Source organism: Crocodylus porosus, unplaced genomic scaffold, assembly GCF_001723895.1.
Source record: "Crocodylus porosus isolate Cpor-Errol unplaced genomic scaffold, CroPor_comp1, whole genome shotgun sequence".
Classification (NCBI taxonomy): Eukaryota; Metazoa; Chordata; order Crocodylia; family Crocodylidae; genus Crocodylus; species Crocodylus porosus.
The window spans coordinates 77317305-77338949 of NW_017728906.1; the positions used below are offsets into that span (position 1 = coordinate 77317305).

The 21645-nt window shown below is 43.3% G+C and overlaps 1 protein-coding gene across 3 annotated transcripts in view; it reads left to right on the plus strand.

The window, feature by feature from the left end:
- Positions 1–2374: 2374 nt before the first annotated feature.
- The window catches only part of LOC109306118 (arylsulfatase D-like), a 35393-nt gene continuing 16122 nt past the window's right edge, over positions 2375–21645 (plus strand). The window contains exons 1-7 of one of the 3 annotated variants that reach the window (XM_019529377.1): positions 2375–2484; positions 6528–6668; positions 7567–7688; positions 8842–8964; positions 12343–12766; positions 14690–14826; positions 16623–16757. In XM_019529377.1, coding sequence (XP_019384922.1) covers positions 2444–2484; positions 6528–6668; positions 7567–7688; positions 8842–8964; positions 12343–12766; positions 14690–14826; positions 16623–16757 — 1123 coding nt within the window. In that variant the 5' untranslated portion in view covers positions 2375–2443. Of the gene's footprint in view, positions 2485–5491; positions 5660–6527; positions 6669–7566; positions 7689–8841; positions 8965–12342; positions 12767–14689; positions 14827–16622; positions 16758–21645 lie in introns of those variants that run through there. The other 2 variants (XM_019529375.1, XM_019529376.1) reach the window with 2 other exon arrangements.

Consider the following 21645-nt stretch of genomic DNA (forward strand, 5'->3'; position numbering starts at 1 on the left):
TGACTATTTTACTGGGATCAAACTCTTCCATGGTTGTAAATACATTCAAAATCACCAGGGACAAATTTGGCACTTTATTTACAGTTCACACTGAAAAAGCCTGTATTTTTTTACTTCGTTTCATCTCCACTCAGAATTGTGGTGTCTGCATGCTACATATAGTTATCACTAGGTTAAGAAAAAAAACACAGGCATATAATGCATGAGAAGAACTAACAGTGAACTTTATTGTAAGATGGTAGGCAACCTCTGTAGGTCCTTTCTCTTCTTTCTAGGAAATCAAATACTTAACTGAGGGATCATCTCCCACTTAAGGAGTTCCTCAGTCCTTCTCTTAGTTCAGGAGCATCTTTAAATTACTTCTTTCACTACAGAATGTGTAGTACAGCTAGAATTTATTAAAGCTGGAATACCTAAACTGAGGAAGGAAGCATTTGCAATTTAGAAAGTGAGAAATAGGAAATGATGTGTGTGTGGGGGGGGAGGGGGACGACATGCGTACACTTATATATAAGACAGTCTCAGAGTGATCCTGCAAGCAGTTACTTACGTGAGTACTATCACTACATTGATTAACAGAAATGACATTTAGCAGAATTGTATAGAACTAGGAAGAAGATTATTTTGTTTTCTCAAAAATATCAAATGAAAAACAATGAGTGCATGCCCTTTCTCATCTTTTTGACATTCAAGTGTTCAGTTTTCTTCTTCACTGTTGTATTCATTTTATGTTCCCTCACTGATTATTTGTTAGATGAAAAAATAAACTTTGTTTTAGAAGACAGGAGTATGAAAGGAGCAAAGAAAGGAAAGATGGCATAAAGAAAGCAGTGAACTGAAATTCAACACCACCTGCTGGCATAAGATTGTCTAAATTTAGTAACTGCCACAAGGTTAGAGGCGAGAATAGGCACAAATGGCTCTAATAGATCAGATTATTAAAAACAAATACAAAACACTGCAGGCTCCAAAGGCAAAAAAAAATCATTTCAAGTGGAGTTCAAGTCAGCATACCACTACAAGGTTGCAATGACTGATTGAATATCCTGGATGAAAGCCTGCCTCTGCAAAATCCGTGTCAAATCAGAATTTTTTTCTTAGAGGCGATGAGGTAGGTAAATGATAAATAAAGCGTGACATATTTTTAGAAAAAAATGTATCTTGTAAATTAGATATTCACTACTGGTACTTGAGATTTTTTCCTAAGACACACCAACAGCAGTGGTTTTAACCAAGATATTTGTTTGTTTGTTTGTTTAGTGACCAATTGTATAGTTGAGAGAGATATTAGACAAGCTTTCAGGCACAAAGTGTCCTTTTTGTACGACACCTCTCCCAACTATGCAGTTGGTCCAATAAAAAGCATCACCACAAACTATCGCCCCTTACCTCTCCGAGATTTTCTGGCGCTTCACAGATACAACAATACTCCATATTGTAATCAGTCATTTAAGTTAGGAGTGCTGAAATAAATGCAGAAACAATCACAGAAATCAGATTCTGATGTATCTTCATTTTGATTGATAAAAATCCCTGCAACTCACTGGTCCCAAAGATTATTAGTATCACCTTTGGAAAGGACAATCTGCCTTCTTCCTTAAAATGTGGCATAGTTCTCAAAAAAACTACTTCTAACCTGGGAGGTTTTGCAAGCTACTGCCCAACCCCAAATGTTGCATTTAGGAGCCAGATAGTCAACAAGTGAAGAACCACCTTTAAACATACCTATCCCTGCCAATATCCTGTACTCCTCCCACTGGGGGTTCAAGCCTTTAATCTTCATGCTCTAACTTTGTATGCTGGCTTCCTTAAAATGCCAGGTTATATTTGGTGTCCATGGGGTAATATCCAAGGTCTACAATGGAATATAACTTACACATTTGTCTCTTCATAGCAGTAAGCCACCTAGACAGCCAAATTCTGCAGGAATTATGAAGATGTCAGGCTTAAGGGTGAGAGCAAGAGACATGCCACTCTTTTTATAGCAGAGCTGAGGTTCTCAGAACAAAGAGTAAAAATAATTTCTTTGGCATTGGTGGTTTGAGTTGAAGCTCTAAGAAAGGTAAGGTAAAAAGCAGCAGCAAATGAGATTTTGATTTTATTATCTTTTAAGGCAAGCAATATTACAATGATGGGTGCTGCTATACAAATTTAGAGTAAACTACACAGGGAATCCAAGTGAGGCAGCATCCATATTAAATCAGCATTTCAAGAACAGTGACTTTGTACTTAGGCAGTCAAAAATACATGTAAATCTTTAACAGCAGTAATAGTAAATTTGCTAATCCTGGCAACATTCCTAGAATTATTATTGCACAATGCCCATGGGAAATGCGGGGGGAGGAGGAAAGCACAGTTAAGAGAAAATCAGGAACTCTGATCCAATTATGTCAGTTTTTACAACTGTTTCAAAGTGGATCACTGCTTCTTAGCAAATTGGAGAATGAGAGGAATACCTAGGGAAGGAGAAGACTTGAGACAAGGGTTTGTTTTCCCTACTTTTAAAAAATGGATCTTTTTTTCTTTTTCGTTAAATTATGGTCTCAGTGATTCATTTTCTGTAATTTGCTGATCCTTAGAAAGAATGTAAATCTAATGGATAGTCATATTTGTATAAGTAAAAGCAGAGGTTTTACTGAATTGAATGACTTCTTCCTTTTGGTATCTAAATAATTTAAACATGTCTTAAGATGTTGAATTCCAGAGTCCTTAGGCCCAGGAAAAACTTGCATTGATTTCAATGATTGAGCTGCTTCTAAAAGGCATTAGGGATACAGTTTGTAACAGGGACTGAGTGTGTGTGTGTGTGCATGTATGTGAAGCTGTTCACTTATACAAAGGGTTGTGGAGGTTGTACACATTTTGCATGAACTCACATGAATTCAGGGCATATTTCTTAACATGCTGAGCTCCAAGCATGACTGTAACAGGATTGAACATGTCTTAATACAACCTTGGTATCTCTCCAATTCTGCAGGCAGACCATAGGTCTTTACTAGCATGATGTTAACTTGTTCCATGGGACTGTTCTAGCAGTGCCCATTATACTAGTGGGGACCCTGGAAAGAGATGGCATGGAGCAGGGGTGGACAATGATTTGGGCCTGTGGAGTTTTGATGAGCTGTCGTGAACTGGGTCAGCACCCCTCCACCAGTGCAACAGCTCACCCAGACACCTAGGACACTCAGCCAGGCAGCTGGGATGGGGCTGCAGGAGGGTGGAGAGCGGCATCTGGGAGAGGGAAGGGCTGGTGCAGCCAAGGCTGGGATCTCAGGGTGATGACAGCATGGAGCTGGGGACCAGAGCAGAGCCTCGTTCTGCTGCTCATACACCCCTGCAAACTGCAGGGAGGGGCATGTGGGAAGTGAATCGTGACTGCCCCAGGCTCAAGCCCCTCACTGCCACCACCCAGCGATCCCAGGGTCTCCACAGAGACCAGCCATGACCTGAAGGGCATTTGACTAGGTGAACAGGATGGGGCCACAGGCAGGCAGGGAGCTGCATCCAGGGCTGGGTCTGGGATTGCAGGGTAGTGACAGTGAGGGGCTGCGCCCAGGCTCAGAGAAGAGCTGCAGTTTGCTCCGTGCATGCCCCTGCCTACAGAGCCCGCACCCGTCCCAGGGCTGTATGGGCAGCAGATCATGGCTCAGCCCTCTGCTGCCACCACCCCACAATCTCACCCCATGATCTGGTCCTCACTCATCCATCTCCCAAACACTGGTCCCCACCTGCCTGAAGCCCCATCCCAACTGCCCGGCTGTGCACCCTGCCCAGGCACATCCTGCTCCCAGTGATGGGTGTAGGGTGGACAGGCTGGAGTGCCCAAGCAGTGGGGCTGGGTCTAGTGACAGCAGCAGCAGAAAGGAGCCACTATTGCCAGAAAGTGAGTATGGCTGCATCACCACCCCAGCCCTGCTGAGCATCTGTAGACAGTGGGACCAGCCACACACACCACAGCCTGGGCTGCTCCCTGCACCTGGGCTGGGCAGGACTGAGGGGCCCACCATAGGCTAGATAAATTTCCTCAGTGGGCTGGATCTAGCCTGCAGCCCGTACTTCCTCCCCCACAGCACAGAGTCATTCTAACACCTCTTCCAACTATGGATTCTCCCCAGGCTAGCAGCTCCTTTGATGACCATACCTGCTGGGTTTGTAGCCCTTTTATGCAAGTTGCTCAGTTGAAGGGAGATGTAAGGATCCCCTGTCAATTCATGCTAGGTCACTCTCTGCTGGCATCTCAGGCAGTGGGGACAGGAGCAAGACACCCAAGTTGTCTGACGTGTCTTGCCAGAGCCTGGCACTAGCAGCATCTTGCAGGATGTGCTGGGCAGCCTGAGAGGCTTGTGCTGAGCAACAGGGACAGGGATATTCTGTAGATGGAAGGATAAGGCCTCTCAGAGCTCGATCCTTCTTTCTACAGAGCCAGTCCACCCCTGATTGCCTGTCAGGCACACCCCCACAGCCCTCTGCCATCACCATGAACTCTCCCCTGCACCCGGGCCTAGGCTTCCAGGATAGCCCCAGAGCGGGTCATCATAGTATGCCCAGGTGCCCAGCCAGCTGGCCGGCCCAGCAGCAAATCAGGGATGGCTCCTGCTTGGCTGCCTTCAGCAATCTCTAGCACTCTGGAAGATGTGCAGAAGCGGTCCCTACCTTCTGGCCTCAGCCAGTGCAGACAGCCGTGTGCCCCCCACCCAACCCGTGCCACAAAGTGTGAACATGTTCACTTTGCTCATGTTTCAGTCTATGCAGTTTAGAGAAACCTGTGAAGGTTTGATGAACTTTTTGAACATCTGTACTTAGCCAAAGTCTACAGATACTCCCACAAATTTCTGTGAAGTCTCCAGGGTTTTTGGTGGTAGCCATGTTGGTCTAAGGGCACAGGCAGGCAAGGTTCTTTGGTTAGACATGATAGCTTTTATTAGACCAACTAAGTAGTTGGAAAAAAGTTCTTAGCAAGCTTTCAGGTGCAGTCACACTTCTTCAGGCAAGGGGAGTCTCTGCTGTTCGGAGACTCCAAGGATTGAGAGGAGCTAAAAGTGTGGCAGGATGTCAGTGAAAATGTAAATAGGTACAAATGAGAAAAACAAAAGGTGAAGCAGGGAAGGGAGGGGGAGAAAAGCAAGGTAGAATTACTACCACTTTTTCTACCTTGAATTACAATTTTTTCACTTTGAATACAAATTTCTACCTTGAATTACTACCACTGTAGTATCTCCCTTACTCATCTCTGGCTTTTCCCCCTCCTCCCTCCCTTATATCAGTTTCTTATATAAGTTCTGTTCTCGACATTTTTAATTACTGTAATTTGAATGTTTGGGGATGTAAGGCTCACTGCTGCCAGGTGCTGGTATCTACAACACTACTGAAGTCATTGGAGGTTAAAGGTAATCAGCTTCCTGCAGGATGGAGCTCTGTACTTTGTTATCTTTATTTATTAGCATGAGCAGTTGTTCACACTAGCAGTCAGAGTTCAATGACTACTAGCTTGCAGTACATACATTTTAGTTGCAAATTGTGGTAATCTTCCTGCTGAAGGAAGAGTGAATAGCCAGAACAGAGATGATCCTATCTGCTTGCTGTTTTGAAATGTTGATGTAGCCAGCTATATTGATTGCTACTTTGCAGAAGAAATCATGAAACATCTGAAGCAGCAATGGTAAGGGAAGAAATTTATCAATGTTCCTTTCAAAGTTTTGTACATAAGCCAATATAAAATGGTCTTGTATTAATCCATCAGGATTTTAACAGTATTTAATATGTGATTTAGTTTAAGACTACATCATGATTGCAGTGCATGGGGGCTATGAACAAATGTAAGTTATGTTGTGGCAAATACCTGTGTTAAGAAAATATTGTTTTTTTGCTCTTTCAACACCAAAGTGAAATTCTTTCCTCTCCAGATGGCCTGAGTAGCAAGATATGCATTAAAAAATTCTTAAGGCTAAAGATGGGGAAGAGCTCCCCTGGGTCAAGGAACAACAGTAGATAATTTTGTCATTGCTACAGCCTCAGGTTTGCAGTTGCTGGTAATGACTGGTTTCCTCTTCTGTGTACAGGGAAGGGCTGTTGATTTGGGTGATAATAGATTCAGCCAGCAAGTTCTCCATCCCAGAATATTTTTGCCTCCAAATCTGTGTTGTGGGTTATGGACCCCAGAAATGTGTACCAGGAGATGCAGAAGTCCATTTCAGAGGTCATTGAATGAATTCTTGTAAATCTGCAGGGTGTATGCTAATTTGGGGCAGCCTGTTCCAAGATTTTGGCATAAAGAACTTCACATAAAGGTCATTTTCACTCAGTTAATGGATCCTATGAAACTCGAGAACTTTTCTGTATATTCTTGAGCACCACCTGGTGGCACTTACCTTGTAGAGATTTACATACGTACAGATATCACTCACAAGTATATACTTAAGAGTATGGAAAAGGTTTACTGTTAACTGAAATTATTGAGGAGCCACCTCAATAGTTGAAATCAAAAGCATATAATTGTATTGAATATTATTTTTAATCTTGAATTTCAGGAGAAGTCTAGCCATTTTGCTAATTTTGTGCCTGTTTTTGAAGACATGTGTACCAAATGCTTCCAAACCAAATATTTTACTTATAATGGCCGATGATCTTGGTATTGGAGATGTAGGCTGCTATGGCAATGATACAATAAGGTAAGGATTCTACAAGGCAGGTTCAGAGGATGTCCTTTTTGGGGGGACATGGAGTAAAAGAGCAGAAGATTCCCCTAAAATGACCCTAGAATTTCACCTGTATGTGTTGTGTATATTTATTTCACCTCACTCTGTGAAAATGTCAAAGTAGGAAAAAAGAGTAGGCCTTCTTGAACCGCCACCCTATCCACATATGAAAAATAACCAGCAATGTTTTTCTTGTAACTGTTCTGATGATAGCACAATGTTTTTCAACCTAAAATAGACAGGAAATCTGTTCCAGTATTATTCAGCAGTAAAACATGTGCTGTTAATTATTGTCAGGGAAATGCTGCGGTTATTTATGTAACTGTTCGTCCGTTTAGCTGATTACTTTATCTACATAGTCTTCTGTTCAGTTGACATATAAAATACTTCACAGTAGATTTGACATTATATGAATGAAGTAATATTATAATGTCGCGCTTTGTGAGGAACTTTTGAGGGCTCTATAATAAGAAGGTGAATGGATAATTGATCTATATCAGTATATTTATAGTTTGTGGTCTGTCATTCCAAGATTGTATCAAAAACTGGGATTTGCTCCCAAATGACAGTTCCAAGAAACACCTGTTTATATGTTATTATATGTGAGTGGCATGATTATTCCATGTCCATGACATATTTATCCCAAGATGTCCTTTGTTGTCTTTGCATAGACATATTTTAGTAATCTGGAAGGTTAAATTTTATAATGAAGATCATAAATAGTTTAAATTGCTAGGATGGGAAAGAGATTTTTTTCCTCATTATATTCACTATTACATGCATTTAAACCTTCTGCTTCCCAACTTTGGAATCTGGCAGCGAGGACATGTTAGATTACATGGAATACATAAAGGGTCTCTTTTCTCTTTAGGACCCCTAATATTGATCATCTGGCAAAGGAAGGAGTAAGACTGACTCAGCACATTGCTGCAGCTCCAGTTTGCACCCCAAGCAGAGCAGCTTTCTTGACTGGCAGATACCCCATCAGATCAGGTTGGGCCTCTCTCCAATGGTTCACTAATATCACAATTTGCCATTAAAATTCCCTTAAGTAAGAAAAACTGTAATTATAAAAATTCAACATTACTAAAAACAGTGGCCTCCATTTCTAGTACCATGTAGCTACTTCAGATGTCTTTGAAAAGCATGCCTCACACTGTATTAGTTTGTGTTTAGAAATGGTTTTGTGTCCTGTTAGTCACAGAATAAAGGAAAGAAAATGTTGCTTGGAAGCCCCTAGTCAACTTAGCTGTGCCAAAAGCTCAAAAATTGTCATAAAGTTCTTAAGATCTGGGGCTAAGCAAGCAGGAACAAAATAACTGCTGCTGTATTGACAGATTGAGCTACGTGGAAAAAAAAATCAGCATTAAATAGGATTAATTCAGATCTATGTGTTAACCATAAATAGGTGAAGATGGGCACATAAAGGAAGGAATTGTTCAGTAGGATACATCTAGAAGCTTGGACCAATGTACACTTGAAGCAATTTCCAAAGGGGAGAGGGGAGCTGATGTTAGAAGCAAGCAGCAGCTGTTATACTATAACTGTCACATGCACAAGCTTATAACAGTTCAAGTGAAGTGCATTGCTATAATTTTGGCAAGGTTAAAACTGGAGGGATTTTGCTTCTCTACAGGCTCAGAAACTCCTAACTTGTACATCATAATAGCAGCAGCTTCCCCTTCCCTTTTGAAGCCACTTTGAGTGTATGTTTCTCCTTACCCCAGGGTTATAAGCAATAAGGTAAGCAAATACAAGTGTAAACTTTATATAAAGACAAGATTTTTCACAGTGAAGTCAGTTAGACGTTGAATAGACTTTCAATAATAGTAGTGCAAAACTCTACCACCAATACCGCAGTTGCTTATAACTAAACAAAGATTCTGGGTCACATCCTGATCTGATATTAATCAGTCTAGCATCACTAAAATGAATAGAAATATACTGGTTTACACCAACTGACAGGAGTCAGTTCAGGTCATGTAGGGTTCATAGATGGCTTTGCAGGTCTGTTACATTTTGAAATTTATGGTCTTTGACAGTATGTTATTGAAATTTGGTTTTAAGGGGAATGTGACCTTGTGTTGATCTAAAAGGAATATGAGAAAATGAAATAGTCATGCATTATTATTGTATTAAACTTCAGGCATGGATTCCAGCATCAAGCAACGCATTGTTTTTTGGAATGGTGCCTCAGGAGGCCTTCCTCCCAATGAAACAACTTTTGCCAGAATACTGCAGCAGCAAGGTTATACCACAGCACTTATAGGTATGATACATCAAATCTACTCTCTTTCCATCCCTGTCCATTGGCATGGCAACACCCTGGTAACTGGGATTTTTTTCATGGTTAGAATCAGTTAGAATTGCAATCTCTACAACACTTTAAGCAATCTAACATTTAAAAATACAGTCCATTATAGAAAAAAGTGTTAGTCCATGTTTGATAAACCCAAGGGGAACGTGTGTGGATATACACACTATTTAGTAGCCACAAAATAGAAATCACTCCAAAGAAATCAATCAAGTATATTCTCAGCATATAAAAACAGAAACTGGAATGTATTTATGCATGCCAGCTGGTAGCCAGACTTTATTGATGGCCTTAGTTGAGTCACTGAGTGGCTGGTGGCTGCTTCTGCAGCCTCCTTATTACTGGGCTTTTCTACACATGCATTTGATCCAGGAACAGTTTATTCGTGAGTAAACTACCCAAGAATAAATGCTCCATGGCAGACATCTACACGTGCGGGGAGGCAGGTGCAGATTTGCTGCTCCTAACAGCAAACTGCTCCCGCATCATGAGGCCCTGCAATGGCCCCTAGCCACCACTAGGGGAAGCTGGAGGCCACAGACCATCTTTAAAAGGCAGCCCCACTCCCTGTTTCCTAGCCAGCCACTTTTCTAGCTGGGAGCAGCATGAACAGCATAGAAACAGCATGCAGCAGCTCTCTCACCACAGCCTCTGCCTCCCCATGTCATGGCTGCTCCAACCCCTGACCCTGGCAGCAAAACCCAGTGCCTCAGGCTCCTGATGGCCACCATGCTGGCCCTGCTGACCCACCATGATTACTGCTGTCTGGCCCACAGCAGTCTGGGCCCTGCCGACTCCCCCATATTCAGCAACTACCTGCTAGCCACCTACCCACCCAGCCACCTTGAATGACAAACAGTAGATGGAGGCATTCTGCATGACCCAACCCACCTTCCAGGACCTCCTGGAGCTATTCCACCTGCACATGGAGTGGCAGGACACCACCATGAGGCAGCCCGTCCCCATGGAGACACTCTGCTGGCCATCCCCCCACTCAAGCTGGCCATGCCCACCACCCTCCAGTATGTTTGCTACCATTTTGGATTGGACAAGGGCACCACTGGAGAGGTGGTCCTGGAGGTGTGAGCCACCCTACAGGATGTGCTGGGGCACACGGTGCTCTACATGCACAACCACCTGGCAATAGTGGTGGAGTTCCAGGCTCTGGGCTTCCCCCACTGCATTGGGGCCCTTGATGGGACCTACATACCTGTCACCTGCCCATGCCATGGTGACTGCCCCACTACAGCCAGCAGGGCTTCCACTCTGTCATGCTCCAGGCCATCGCTGACCACCGTGGCATCTTCATAAATGTGAGAGCTGGCTAAGCAGGCAGTGCCCAGGATGCCCACTAGGGCTTTGTGAAACTTCGGTCCCTGATTTGATTCAGTGGAGATTTGGCCTGATTCAGTTGATGAATCTCTGAATCTGAATCGAGTCAAAAGACCCTTTAATCTCTCTGAATTGAACCGGAACCCTCCAATCGATTTGGAGAGATTCAGAAAGATTCAATGGTTTGGAGATAGACACAGTTTTAAATGTTTTTTCTACATACCTCAAGGTACCAGCCAGCTCATGAATGCTGAAATGCTGGGGTGGATGGAGCGTCCCACAGGACCACAGGGGGCTCCCCAGTGTGCTTGGCAGCAGACCCAGAAGTGGACCAGAACCACTTCCAGTCCATTTCTGGGTCCACTGGGAAGCACACAGGGTCCCCCCTCCACCCTCCCAGCTCAGTGACTGGTACCTCCTGGGTCTGGGGGGGCATCCGGAGTCCCTCTGTGGGTGATTACTGTGCTGGGGGGAATGGAGGGGTGCAATCAGCAGTAGACCCAGAAGTACTTCCAGTCCACTTCCGGTTTTGCCACCAAGCAGGTGGACCCCTCCCTGCCTCACACACACACTCCTGTGGGATACTCCATCCGCCCTGGCATCGCAGCATTCATGAGCCGTGCTTATGCCTTGCTGATTATGATGAACTATGTGTGGCTTGTGTGTGTGTTTCTACTATCAAGGGGTTTCTCCCATGTGTGATTGTCATACTTAGAGGTCTAAATCCTATTTCACATGCCTAAGAAGCACTGATACACCCTTGTAACTGAAGCTTTTGGCACTTACAATCTGAGATTCAGGCTATTGACAGACATTCAGTGGGTGTGTCTACATAAGCATTTACTGTGCAGTAAGCAGTTTTTATACCAGCATCTACACTTGCAAGAATTACAGTGCATTAACACACAGTAAGGCTATGTGGACTGACTTGAGATGAAAGTTAGTCCCAAACCTGTCCACACATACAGTGCCACCTTGCAGTAAGGCATCTCTACGTGCTTTACTGTGCAGTAACTACCTGCATCATGCAGGGAGCAAATTTACACCCAAGTCTGCGTAAGTTACCATAGTTACTGCACAATCCAGGTGCACACATGTAGACATGTGCCCATATGGCACAGGAATTTTCACTTACTGTGCAGTAACCTAAGTTTAAACCACAGTGGAATCTGATCTGTGATCCCTGACTGAAGTAGCAGTCAGCTGAACAGGACTCCCCGTTGCGGGAGCACATCAGAGCTACAAACTCCATGCACTTCTGTGGCTGGGAGCCTTGATAAGCTGACCAGTGTCTCCAGCTGCAGGAGCATGTCCTTTTCTGCCTTAGGGAAAATAAAATCCAAACTGTGTTTAAGTGCCACTTAGGTACTTCTTATATCACAAAGTTCCTTCTTAAAGTGAATAATTACATTGGTATTTGAACTCAGTCACAGTTTCTCTCCTAATTTTGGACTTTTCCCCCAGTGAAATTCTGTTAATAGAGTTGAGAAAGAGAAGAATGAATGTTCTGTTTATTGTATTCCTCCCTGGTGGGAGGGGAGGGGGCGCGAATCGGGGTAATGGCCCTGGGCCTTGCATTTTGGGGGGCCCCCGCGGAGCTGGGTGGAGTGGCCACAGTGACTCCATGCTGCCGCTGGCTTCATGTCCAGCCACTCAGCACGTCCCCCTTCCCCCCCACACCAAATTCACCACCAAATCTGGTGTGTCCAGCCACTCAGCACCTTCACCCCCCTCACTACCAAATCCACCACTGGCTTCCTTGCATCCAGGGGCAGGGCCCCACAAAGGCTGATTTCCCCCAGGCCCCATACCCTGTTCAGATCATCTCTGTTCCTCCCCTATGACTTTTACCTGAGAGTCTATGCCAACTATATACAAGAAAGTCTTCTTGGTTGAGCCACTACATTATACTTTAGTGCAGTGGACAAATTGTTAACCATAGGAGCAAAAGTACCTACAGCTAATGAAACAGTTTTTAAAGTCTTTGATTTGTATTTTCAGGCAAGTGGCATTTGGGTGTGAACTGTGAATCCCGCAACGATCACTGCCACCATCCTCTAAACCATGGCTTCAGTTATTTTTATGGAATGCCTTTTAGCCTTGTGAACGAATGTCAAGGAAGAGAAAATCCTGAGCTAAGCCAGTCTTTGCAAGATACCTATTGGCTTCACACTCAGATAATTGCCCTTGCTGTGCTTACACTTTTGATTGGAAAACTTACCAACCTATTCTCAGTGAAATGGAAGACTATTGCATGTTTTGCCACGGGTGGTTTCCTGTTTTTCATCTCCTGGTTCTCCAGCTATGGATTTACAAAGTACTGGAATTGTATCCTGATGAGAAACCATGACATTACTGAACAACCAATGAGGCTGGAGAAAACCACTTTCAACCTACTTAAAGAGACAGTTTCATTTATTGAACGGTAAACAACAAAAAACACATTACCTTCCAATGTATTTTACCTATTTTGTTACCATTTGACCAGGCAGCTGGCATGCTGTGATAATTGCCTATTATTCTGGCCTGTATTGTTTAATGGCTTTCTGGGATTCCTTGTCTGTCAGTATCCCTCAGTTGTTTCTTGTCTTATGCTTAGTTCATAAGCTCTGTAGGGAAGGGAATATAATTTTGTTCTGTTGGTATACACTCCATCTTGGTCCATGAACGGGTCTCTAAAACATTAGGCACACAATACAAAAATATTAGTTTGACGGACAGTCTGCATGTCAAGATAACTGAAGAAAATATTATTAGGCTAAAGAGTTTTTCAAAAATAATACTGCCTTTTTGGACTGCATTGTTTAGAACAGGGGTGGTCAATTATTTGGTCCCACAGGACACACAGGCAGTTCTGGGGAGCTGCTGTAGGCCGGTCAGCAACCTCCTCCCTCCCCACCACAGTAGCTCAGAGCTTGCATGCCCAGCTCTTCCTCCCTGCCACTGCTAAGAGCACACAGCCCCAACTTGAGCCTTCCCCATGCCTGCTGTAAACTGCCTGCCCACACTGAACAGTGGCAGTGGCCAGGCAAAAGCTGCTGCTTGGCATGAGGGAAGAGCAGCCCCTCTCCCTCACTGCTGCCAGGCCCTTCTTGATGCAGCTGCCTGGAGCCCATGCCCAAGCTAGTGTGCAACTCCTCTCTACTGCTGTCACTACCACCTCCAGGCCATCCAGCAGTGGCAGTGCAGAGGAACTACAGGGCAGCCCAGGTGCAGGCTTCAGGATGCTGCAGCAAGAAGGGCCTGGCAGCGGAAGACAGGTCACTTTTCCCAAGCTAAGCAGCAGCTGCTGCCACTGCTGCTTCTTCTCAGCATGGGTGGGTAGTCTGGAGCAGGTGTGAGGTGGGCCGGGGTAAGGCCACATGCACAGGTTCTGCCTGTTCCGGGGCTTGTCTGCTCCACCAGGCCAAGTCTGGAGCAGGGATAGGTCGAGCCTGGGTCAAGGCTGTGAGCATGGGTCCTGCCAGTATCATGGGGCTAGGACCAGCAGCAGTGGCATCCAGAAGGAGCCACTGCTACCTAAAAAGGCAGTCCATCTGCAGAGCCACCCTGACCCACCTGCCAAAAGGATTGCCCCCCCCCCCCCCCAGTTCAGAGTAATGTTAGTAAATTCCACTAGACTATAGATTAGAAGCTGGGGTGGTATTGGTGCTAAAGTACACAGTTGATAGTCTAGAGATTGAAAGTTCAATCATAGCAAAAGTGCTTGTCATAATCCACCAAATTCTGTTAAATACCTTGTCACAGGGACACAGGAAAAGAGCTTAAGCTCTTTATTTTCATTTGCATGTATCCATGGGTAAAATCTGAGCCTAGCTGAGATTTTACTTCTACTACTGACATGACTGTTTGCAGTAAATGGGACAATTCTATTCTCTGTGTAACATTTTAATGCATCCCATACACAGAAAGAAAACTTTTGGCTCTCATTTCTTTCCCTAAAGAAGATTTTTGTTTTTAAATTAAATTTTCAAAGTGAAAAAGAAAGCAAAAATATGATTTTTCTTTAATTTTGCATCAGCTAAAAACTCAGTAATATGATTGTACAATATCAGCTACACCTAACCTGGGACCAAAAAAAAAAGGCCTAGTTTTAGTTTGGAAACAATTCAGAAGCAAAATTATTGAGCTCTGTTATCCTAAGGAACCCCCAGAATCAAGGAAGTTGAATCTGAAATTTGTTGTGGCCTCCTGTAGTATTTCTAACTTATTATTAGCAGGATATTGAATACAAATTTTAGTAATACATTTCAAAGTGTTTTTGTTTGCTTGATTGATTGATTTTGTTTTTCCACTAAAACACTCTTCTTGCAAAAATGTGGCATTAATTATTTTTGCTGGCTTCTAGAAGCAAGCACGAGCCATTCCTCCTGCTTGTTTCCTTCTTACATGTCCACACGCCCCTCATCACAACAGAGAAGTTTCGTGGGAGAAGCAGTCATGGTTTATATGGTGATAACGTAGAGGAGATGGACTGGCTGGTGGGTGAGTAGACTTTATTTGGATTTGTAAGTAAGTAAATTAAAATAAAATTGAGGCCACTGCAACATATAGGGGGTGTACATGCACTCCTTAAGATTAGCCATGCACCCCCTGGAAGCTTCAGCCATGATACCGGAAGTATTACCGGAAGTGCACTTCTGGTTTCACCGCTAGCTTAGCAATCGGTAGTGGGGGACACCTCTCCCCATCACTGATCTGGTGCTCCCCCGCAGACTCAGGAGGCACCAGTTGCCCATGATTGAGGCACTAAGTGCCCTTACCACAAATCGCAGAAACACATAACATTAGACTGTCTAAAACTGAGCTCTCAATTATATGCGTGCATCCAAAACGTCATTCTCCCCTTGTACTCGGCCTTGCTGAGGTCACAGCTGGAGTACTGCATCTAGTTTTGGGCCCCACAATTTAAAAAGGAAGTGGAGAAGCTTGAGAGAGTCCAGCGAAGAGCCACGCACATGATCAAAGGTCAGGAAACCAGGCCTTATGACGACAAGCTGAGAGCCATGGGGCTCCTTAGCTTGGAAAAGCGTAGGCTCAGGGGTGATCTGATGGCCACCCATAAGGTTATCAGGGGTGACCACCAGGATCTGGGGGAACGTTTGTTCACCAGAGCGCCCCAAGGGATGACGGGGTTGAACGGTCATAGACTACTACAAGACCGTTTCAGGCTGGACATAAGGCAGAATGTCTTTACTGTCTGAGCCCCCAAGGTCTGGAACAGCCTGCCAGCGGAGGTGGTTCAAGCACCTACATTGAACACCTTCAAGAAAAAATTGGATGCTTATCTTGCTGGGATCCTATGACCCCAGCTGACTTCCTGTCCTTCGAGCAGGGGGCTGGACTTGATGATCTTCCGTGATCCTTCCAGCCCTAATGTCAATGAAATCTATGAAAACACTGTTACGCTGCACTTTACTTTCAATGTGCACCATTATCTTTAGAAAACAGTTGGTTTAAGACTATCCATCTCTCAAGAACATCTTCTGGTGAATTCTTTGATAGTTACAGTGCCATGCTGAAGATAATCAATGTGTAGAACACATTTTTTTTAATGTTCAAAAAAAGAAAATGTGGGGTCTTTTTCCTAGTTCATATTTAGTAAAGAGTTGCTGGCATCTGGTCTCAAAGAATGCCTTTCTCAAGTATTTAATCCAGAGTGGTTCAAATATGGTAATTGTTAGTAAAAACTTGAATGTGCACTTTACTGCATTTTATTTCTCTGAGCTTCTGTCTGTTGTGTGTGTCTGTATGGTTCCCACCCCTCTAGTATCACCTCAAAATCCTTAATGGTATTATCCTCAGAGTTGCTGTTAAGATTTTACAGATGGGTAACTGAGGTAAAGAAAGACTCAGCAAACTGTTCAAGGACACACAAAAGTCAGTGGAGGAATACAGATAACACTAAAGCCCCAACCAAAAGGCACTGAGAAGCCTGGGTGAAGGATTACTAGTTCAATTTACTTCCTGATGGTTTTTTTTTTTTCTTTTTTTATGGCAATTATACCTAGAAACATGTATAAAAATACTTTCATCTAGATCCATGATTTTCCAATCGTGATTCTTCTTTATATTTTTATTATTGTGGGGCTATACAAAGGTGTGATAATAGTCAATATCTGATTCATACAAGAACTTCATCCAAGACTTTGTGTAGAGCCTAATACAGTGCTTATTGAACTCACTGGAAAGGTTTCCTTTGACTTCAGTGGGCAATCAATCAGGTCCTTAGAGTCTGTTTCTGTTTTACTATAGAACAACACTCTTTTCTTTATTTATAGGCAAACTTTTGGAAGCAATTGACAAGAAAGGACTAAAGAATAGCACATTTGTGTATTTTGCATCTGACCATGGTGGTTTCTTGGAGGCTCAAGAAGGAAATGTCCAACGAGGGGGCTGGAATGGAATATATAAAGGTGAGAATGATGTGGAATATTTTCCTGTGTTTTCTGTAGTTCCTACTCCACCTCTAAGTGGTCTAAAGCTGCATACATATGTTCAAATCATCCAGGAGAACTCTCCCAGGTTTGTTTCCCTCAGAGAAAACATTACCTGGAGTACTCTGTACAGAAGTTCAAGGAGAGAAGCAAAGACCTGCAGTGCTGAGGTAGGGTTGCCAGGGATCCCTAAAGCAGGCATCCCAATGAGCTTTGCAGGCTCCTTTTTCTACCCAGAGACAGTTGACAAAGCCAAGGGCACAAGTCAGCACTGATCAGCTTGCTGCCTCAGGAGACCATGCCCCTGAAGAACTCCAGCTCAAAATCCCCCTCTCCTTTTAGTGAGGCTTTGACAGAGGAGATCCTGAGCTTCTCTCCTCTTTTATCAAGGAGTTATACGAAGTGGTATAGTCTGGGCAGAGGCAGGGGTCTGCCACACAAGGGAAGGGGGCCAAGGGGATGCCACATAAGGCAAGTGGTGTGGATCTGTGGCTGTCCCATACACAGAGGTCTCCACCCTGAACTCTCTGCACCATGGTCCAGCCCAGCTGCAGCCCAGCAGGGACCTAAGTGTTGCACTTTGTGCTAGGGGGGCTGGGGCTACCCAGGCAGGGGGGAACAAGTCAGCTGGTTCTGGTCTGGCCTGAGTAGCCTAAGTAGGCCCACTGAAAAATGCAGAAGCAGAACATGTTCCCTAAAGCCTTCAGGATTAGACTTTTCAAAACCCAATGCAATCAGGGTGTGGGTTCTTCTCCCTGCCTGGCTGGGACTCACATATGCTCTCCCCTGGCCCTGTGGGAGGGGGAGGGAAAGGGAGCAAAGCTCACAGGGATTCCAGAGAGCAGCTCTACAGCTCCTTTTGGACCCCTACCTGTACAGACATTCAGTCTCTTGAGAGAGATTCTCCTAGAAGCCACTTCATTCAGGTTGTTCCTGAGTTATAGTTCTCCCATAGCTGCTAGTTTTGCTCTTGCAGAAAAATTATGAGCATTCGTGTACTTGTTGTTTCTCCCAAGTGAGCAGAGACTGAACATCTGTTCACAGGCTATGTGACCTATGCTGTTACTTGCATCTAAATGTTGGGCAGCAGCTATAGAAGCATTACATTCAATAGAAGGAGGATGAAGAAGAACCACTGCCATCTTTTTTTAACAATAGCCTACCCAAGAAATGGGAGACCTGAGTTCTAGGCTCCTCTCACTCACAGGCACTTGAATCCATACCTTCTACTTTGCAGGAAACTTGCCATTCCCTTGTTTTATCACACAGAAGGGTGTGATATAGCAAATCTATTCTGAGGATACCAGACATCTCAACATCCTAGTCCCTTTATGAAACTCTCCCTAAGTTACCTGACTAAGATAATACACAATACAGCAGCAGAACAGGGAATTCTACCTGTGCCTCTTACCTTGCAGGGAAGTCCCCTAACAGAGGAAGTGTGGTTCTGTAGTTATCATGAAGCTCCTATACCAGTAATGTATGTAAGCATCTCACTAAGCTAGCTTTTACCATTTCAACCCCTTGCCTTATCACAAGAAAAACACAACCGTAGCAGAGAAGATAAACAGTGGAATGACTAGATGAAGGTTGAGATCCCAGTAGAGGAGAAATGAAAAAAATGAGCTAAGAGAAGGTGAGTAAAATGGAACATGATAGATGTATAAAAATAATGTTCGAAAGACTATGAATTGGGTATTCCAGTTTATGCTCTGCTCTATTAAATGAACAAGGAGATACCAAATGAAACTGAACAACAATACATTGTACAGCAATAAAGCACAACAAATAAGTAAGCTGTGGCATCCATTGCTACAAGATATCATTACATCTTACAGCTTTGTATGATATGACAAAAATTATAATAATAACATGAATAATAACAATAATATGAATAATATTAAATTACATGTTACATAGAACCTACTAAGGACACTTAAAACATGAGTGCCCACAGGTTCAAGCTCATTAATTCACACTAAGTGTCCTCTCAAAGTTACAGCACATTAAGTGAAGATTATCTCTGGATTGTGCTCACGTTCGGGTAACTTCAGTCTGGTCCACAGAGAGAAAATGAGCAATTTGCAGTCCTCCAACATCCCAAGATGCTCTGCTCCCAGCTCTGCCTCCCACTTTTGGGGAAAGATAGAGTCCAGGTGTCCTGGTCTCTAGCCATGCACCTGTTTACCAACCCTCTAGTGGCAAGCAAGAAACAATATTACCACATGTATGCAAATACAAAACAAATCTCAACTTAAGATGTAGCCCCAATAATTAGATCTATACACAGAAAATCTATAAATGTATTATAATTTTCCATGCTTGGTAACTAATTATTGAAGGATTATCTAAAATTTGTCCTGCACCACTACTGCAGGTAGTAAGAGGAGAGGTCATGAGAAGGGACGTAATGGAACAGGCAGTGGGGGAGGCAGTAGGGGGGCACATGATGGGGCTTGCAGCATATTCTAACACCACTTAATATTCCACAGATTTAGTAGGGCCTAAGTATAACATGTAATTTCACCCTTACATTTCAGGACACAGTAAAAGGAACTTCCCTTGTAGGGAAGTTAGTCTATAATTGTCCTCTAGCTTTGTTTATACAATAAAATCAAGATACTTCACAGGATTAGGTTCCTTACCTCCCCGCAGAGATACAGGTTTATGAAATAACCATGGGTATAGAGTCAGTCACAGTGAACAGCTGAACAGGACCATTAATGTGGTCCAGATGTTCACTGTAGCCTTTATTTCAGAGGACAACGTGCTCTGATCAGCAGGGATCCTGGTTTTGTCTGATAAAAAAAAAAATCCCAAATTTTCTGATTTAAAAAAATAACCCAAAATCGACATTTTTCAATTATTAAAATGAAACACCACTATATCTATATCTATATATATTAGTATATGTATATGTATTAGTGGTGTTTCAGTTTAATCATGGGAAAATGTGGAAGGGGGAGGGGGGTGTTTATCAGAAAATTTGGGATGTTTTTTATCAGAGAAAACCAGGATCCCTGCTGACCAGCTATGCTGGACTGTGGCTGAACTCCAGCTGAGTGGAGAAGCAGCACTCTTTTAAATAAAAAAAGTCAGAGCAAGCAGCTGTACAGTTCATTCTTCATTCATCAACCCACTACAGATTAAGCAGGCTGTAACTGGGTTCTACTATACCTCCCCCTTAACATCAGGTTTTACCAATTATCTACACCAGTGCTTCTCAACCTTTTTAGACTTGAGGCACCCCTGGACAGAATCAAGGCACCCCTTGGAAAATGTCAGTTCCTAGGACATTGATAAGGTTGGGAGGAGGCACTTTAATTAGAGTGGCTCCAAGAGATGCTCTAATTAAAGTTCCTGAAGTATCTCATGTATCAGCATCCCCAAGCTTCAAAATGGTAATGGGGGCACCATTCATTTGATGAGCTTTAGATAAAGCACTCCTGCCACCATTTAAGTGCAGAGATGCTGATATATGAAATGAGGTGGCTGGCTGGATTGCGGTAAGTACCAAGCTCCAGCAGACTCAATTAACCGAGTAATTACAGCCCATCGAACCAGCCTCTGTGCTCATGTATAAGCACCCTTAGTTTTCACTCTTTTTATGTTTACAGAAAAGTAATTGAGTAGTTTTTCTGTTGCAAAAACCCAGAAAGACCACAACTATGGATTGACTTGAAATTTCTGGGTTTATTTTGTGAATTGTGTTTGTAAATATTGTGTGGCACCCCATAGCACCCTTGAAAGGATTTCAGGACATCCCGGCATGGTGTGGCACTCCAGTTAAGAATCACTGATCTACAGGCAACCGAGCAGGTTTTTCTTGATTTTAAATGTTGGTTTCCTGAAACAGGTTGGTTTCCAAGGTGTTCTCCTGTGTTTACTTATGATGGCAGAAAGAAAAGAGCAGCAATAAGGCTATTTAGGTACCTATATTAGATAATATATCTGTAGTTCCATATTTTCTAATATTTGTCTTGTAACTGTACATTTGCATTTCCTGGTTTTCAGAGTCATGGGTTTAAACTGCATTGTTTTACTGAGAGTTTTTTTCCCTCCTGAAGCTATTAATGCATATTTATAATCTTCTCTTTAGCTCCACAATATATTTTTGTCTGGGAAATATTAATATTCCCTTTGGTTTACACTTTAAAATGGTATTCAAAGCATGGAATATTTTGAGTTAAGAAAGCCAATACACTGTGTACACCGGACTGGGGGAGGAGTTGTAGGAAGATCAGATGAATATAAAAGGAACTCAGAAAGAGAGAGACCCCTTAGATTGCTGCAAGAGCATCCCATCAGGATGCAGACAGCTTCACAGAGTCTCTTTATAGAGTTCCCTTTAGGGCTGTAGAGTACTTCAGATTCCTGCTTGTGTGTGCTGCCTTCTGGAATTGCCTCAGAGGATCTCTAAAATTGTAGATTAACTCATAGTCCCTGCAGACTGTCAGCCATCTTTCTGAGCCTACCTCTAGGACTATGAAGCACTCCACTGTGCTCCTTCTGCATCTGGTTTTGGATGGCCTGATGAGACCTGTGTTGCCCCAGTCCACTTTCCCAAGCATCACATGGGATTGCTGCCTCTCTTCCTAACATACTGTTCAGCCTGTCGGGTCTTGACAATGAAGCAGGCCTCTGGTGAGAGTGGGATTTTCCAATCATAAAATTCCATATTAACATAAAGTAACAGATATGAATTTCTAACAAACTGCTTTTTTGGTAAGCGAGAGATGATGAGTTCATAAATGCCGAGAATATGTCTTAATATAAAAGTATAGAGATAGTATTAACTTTGGGAAGAACAAAGTCTACCCTGCCCTTAACTCTCCCAAATTAAGTCAGGTCTATTTTCATTAAGGCA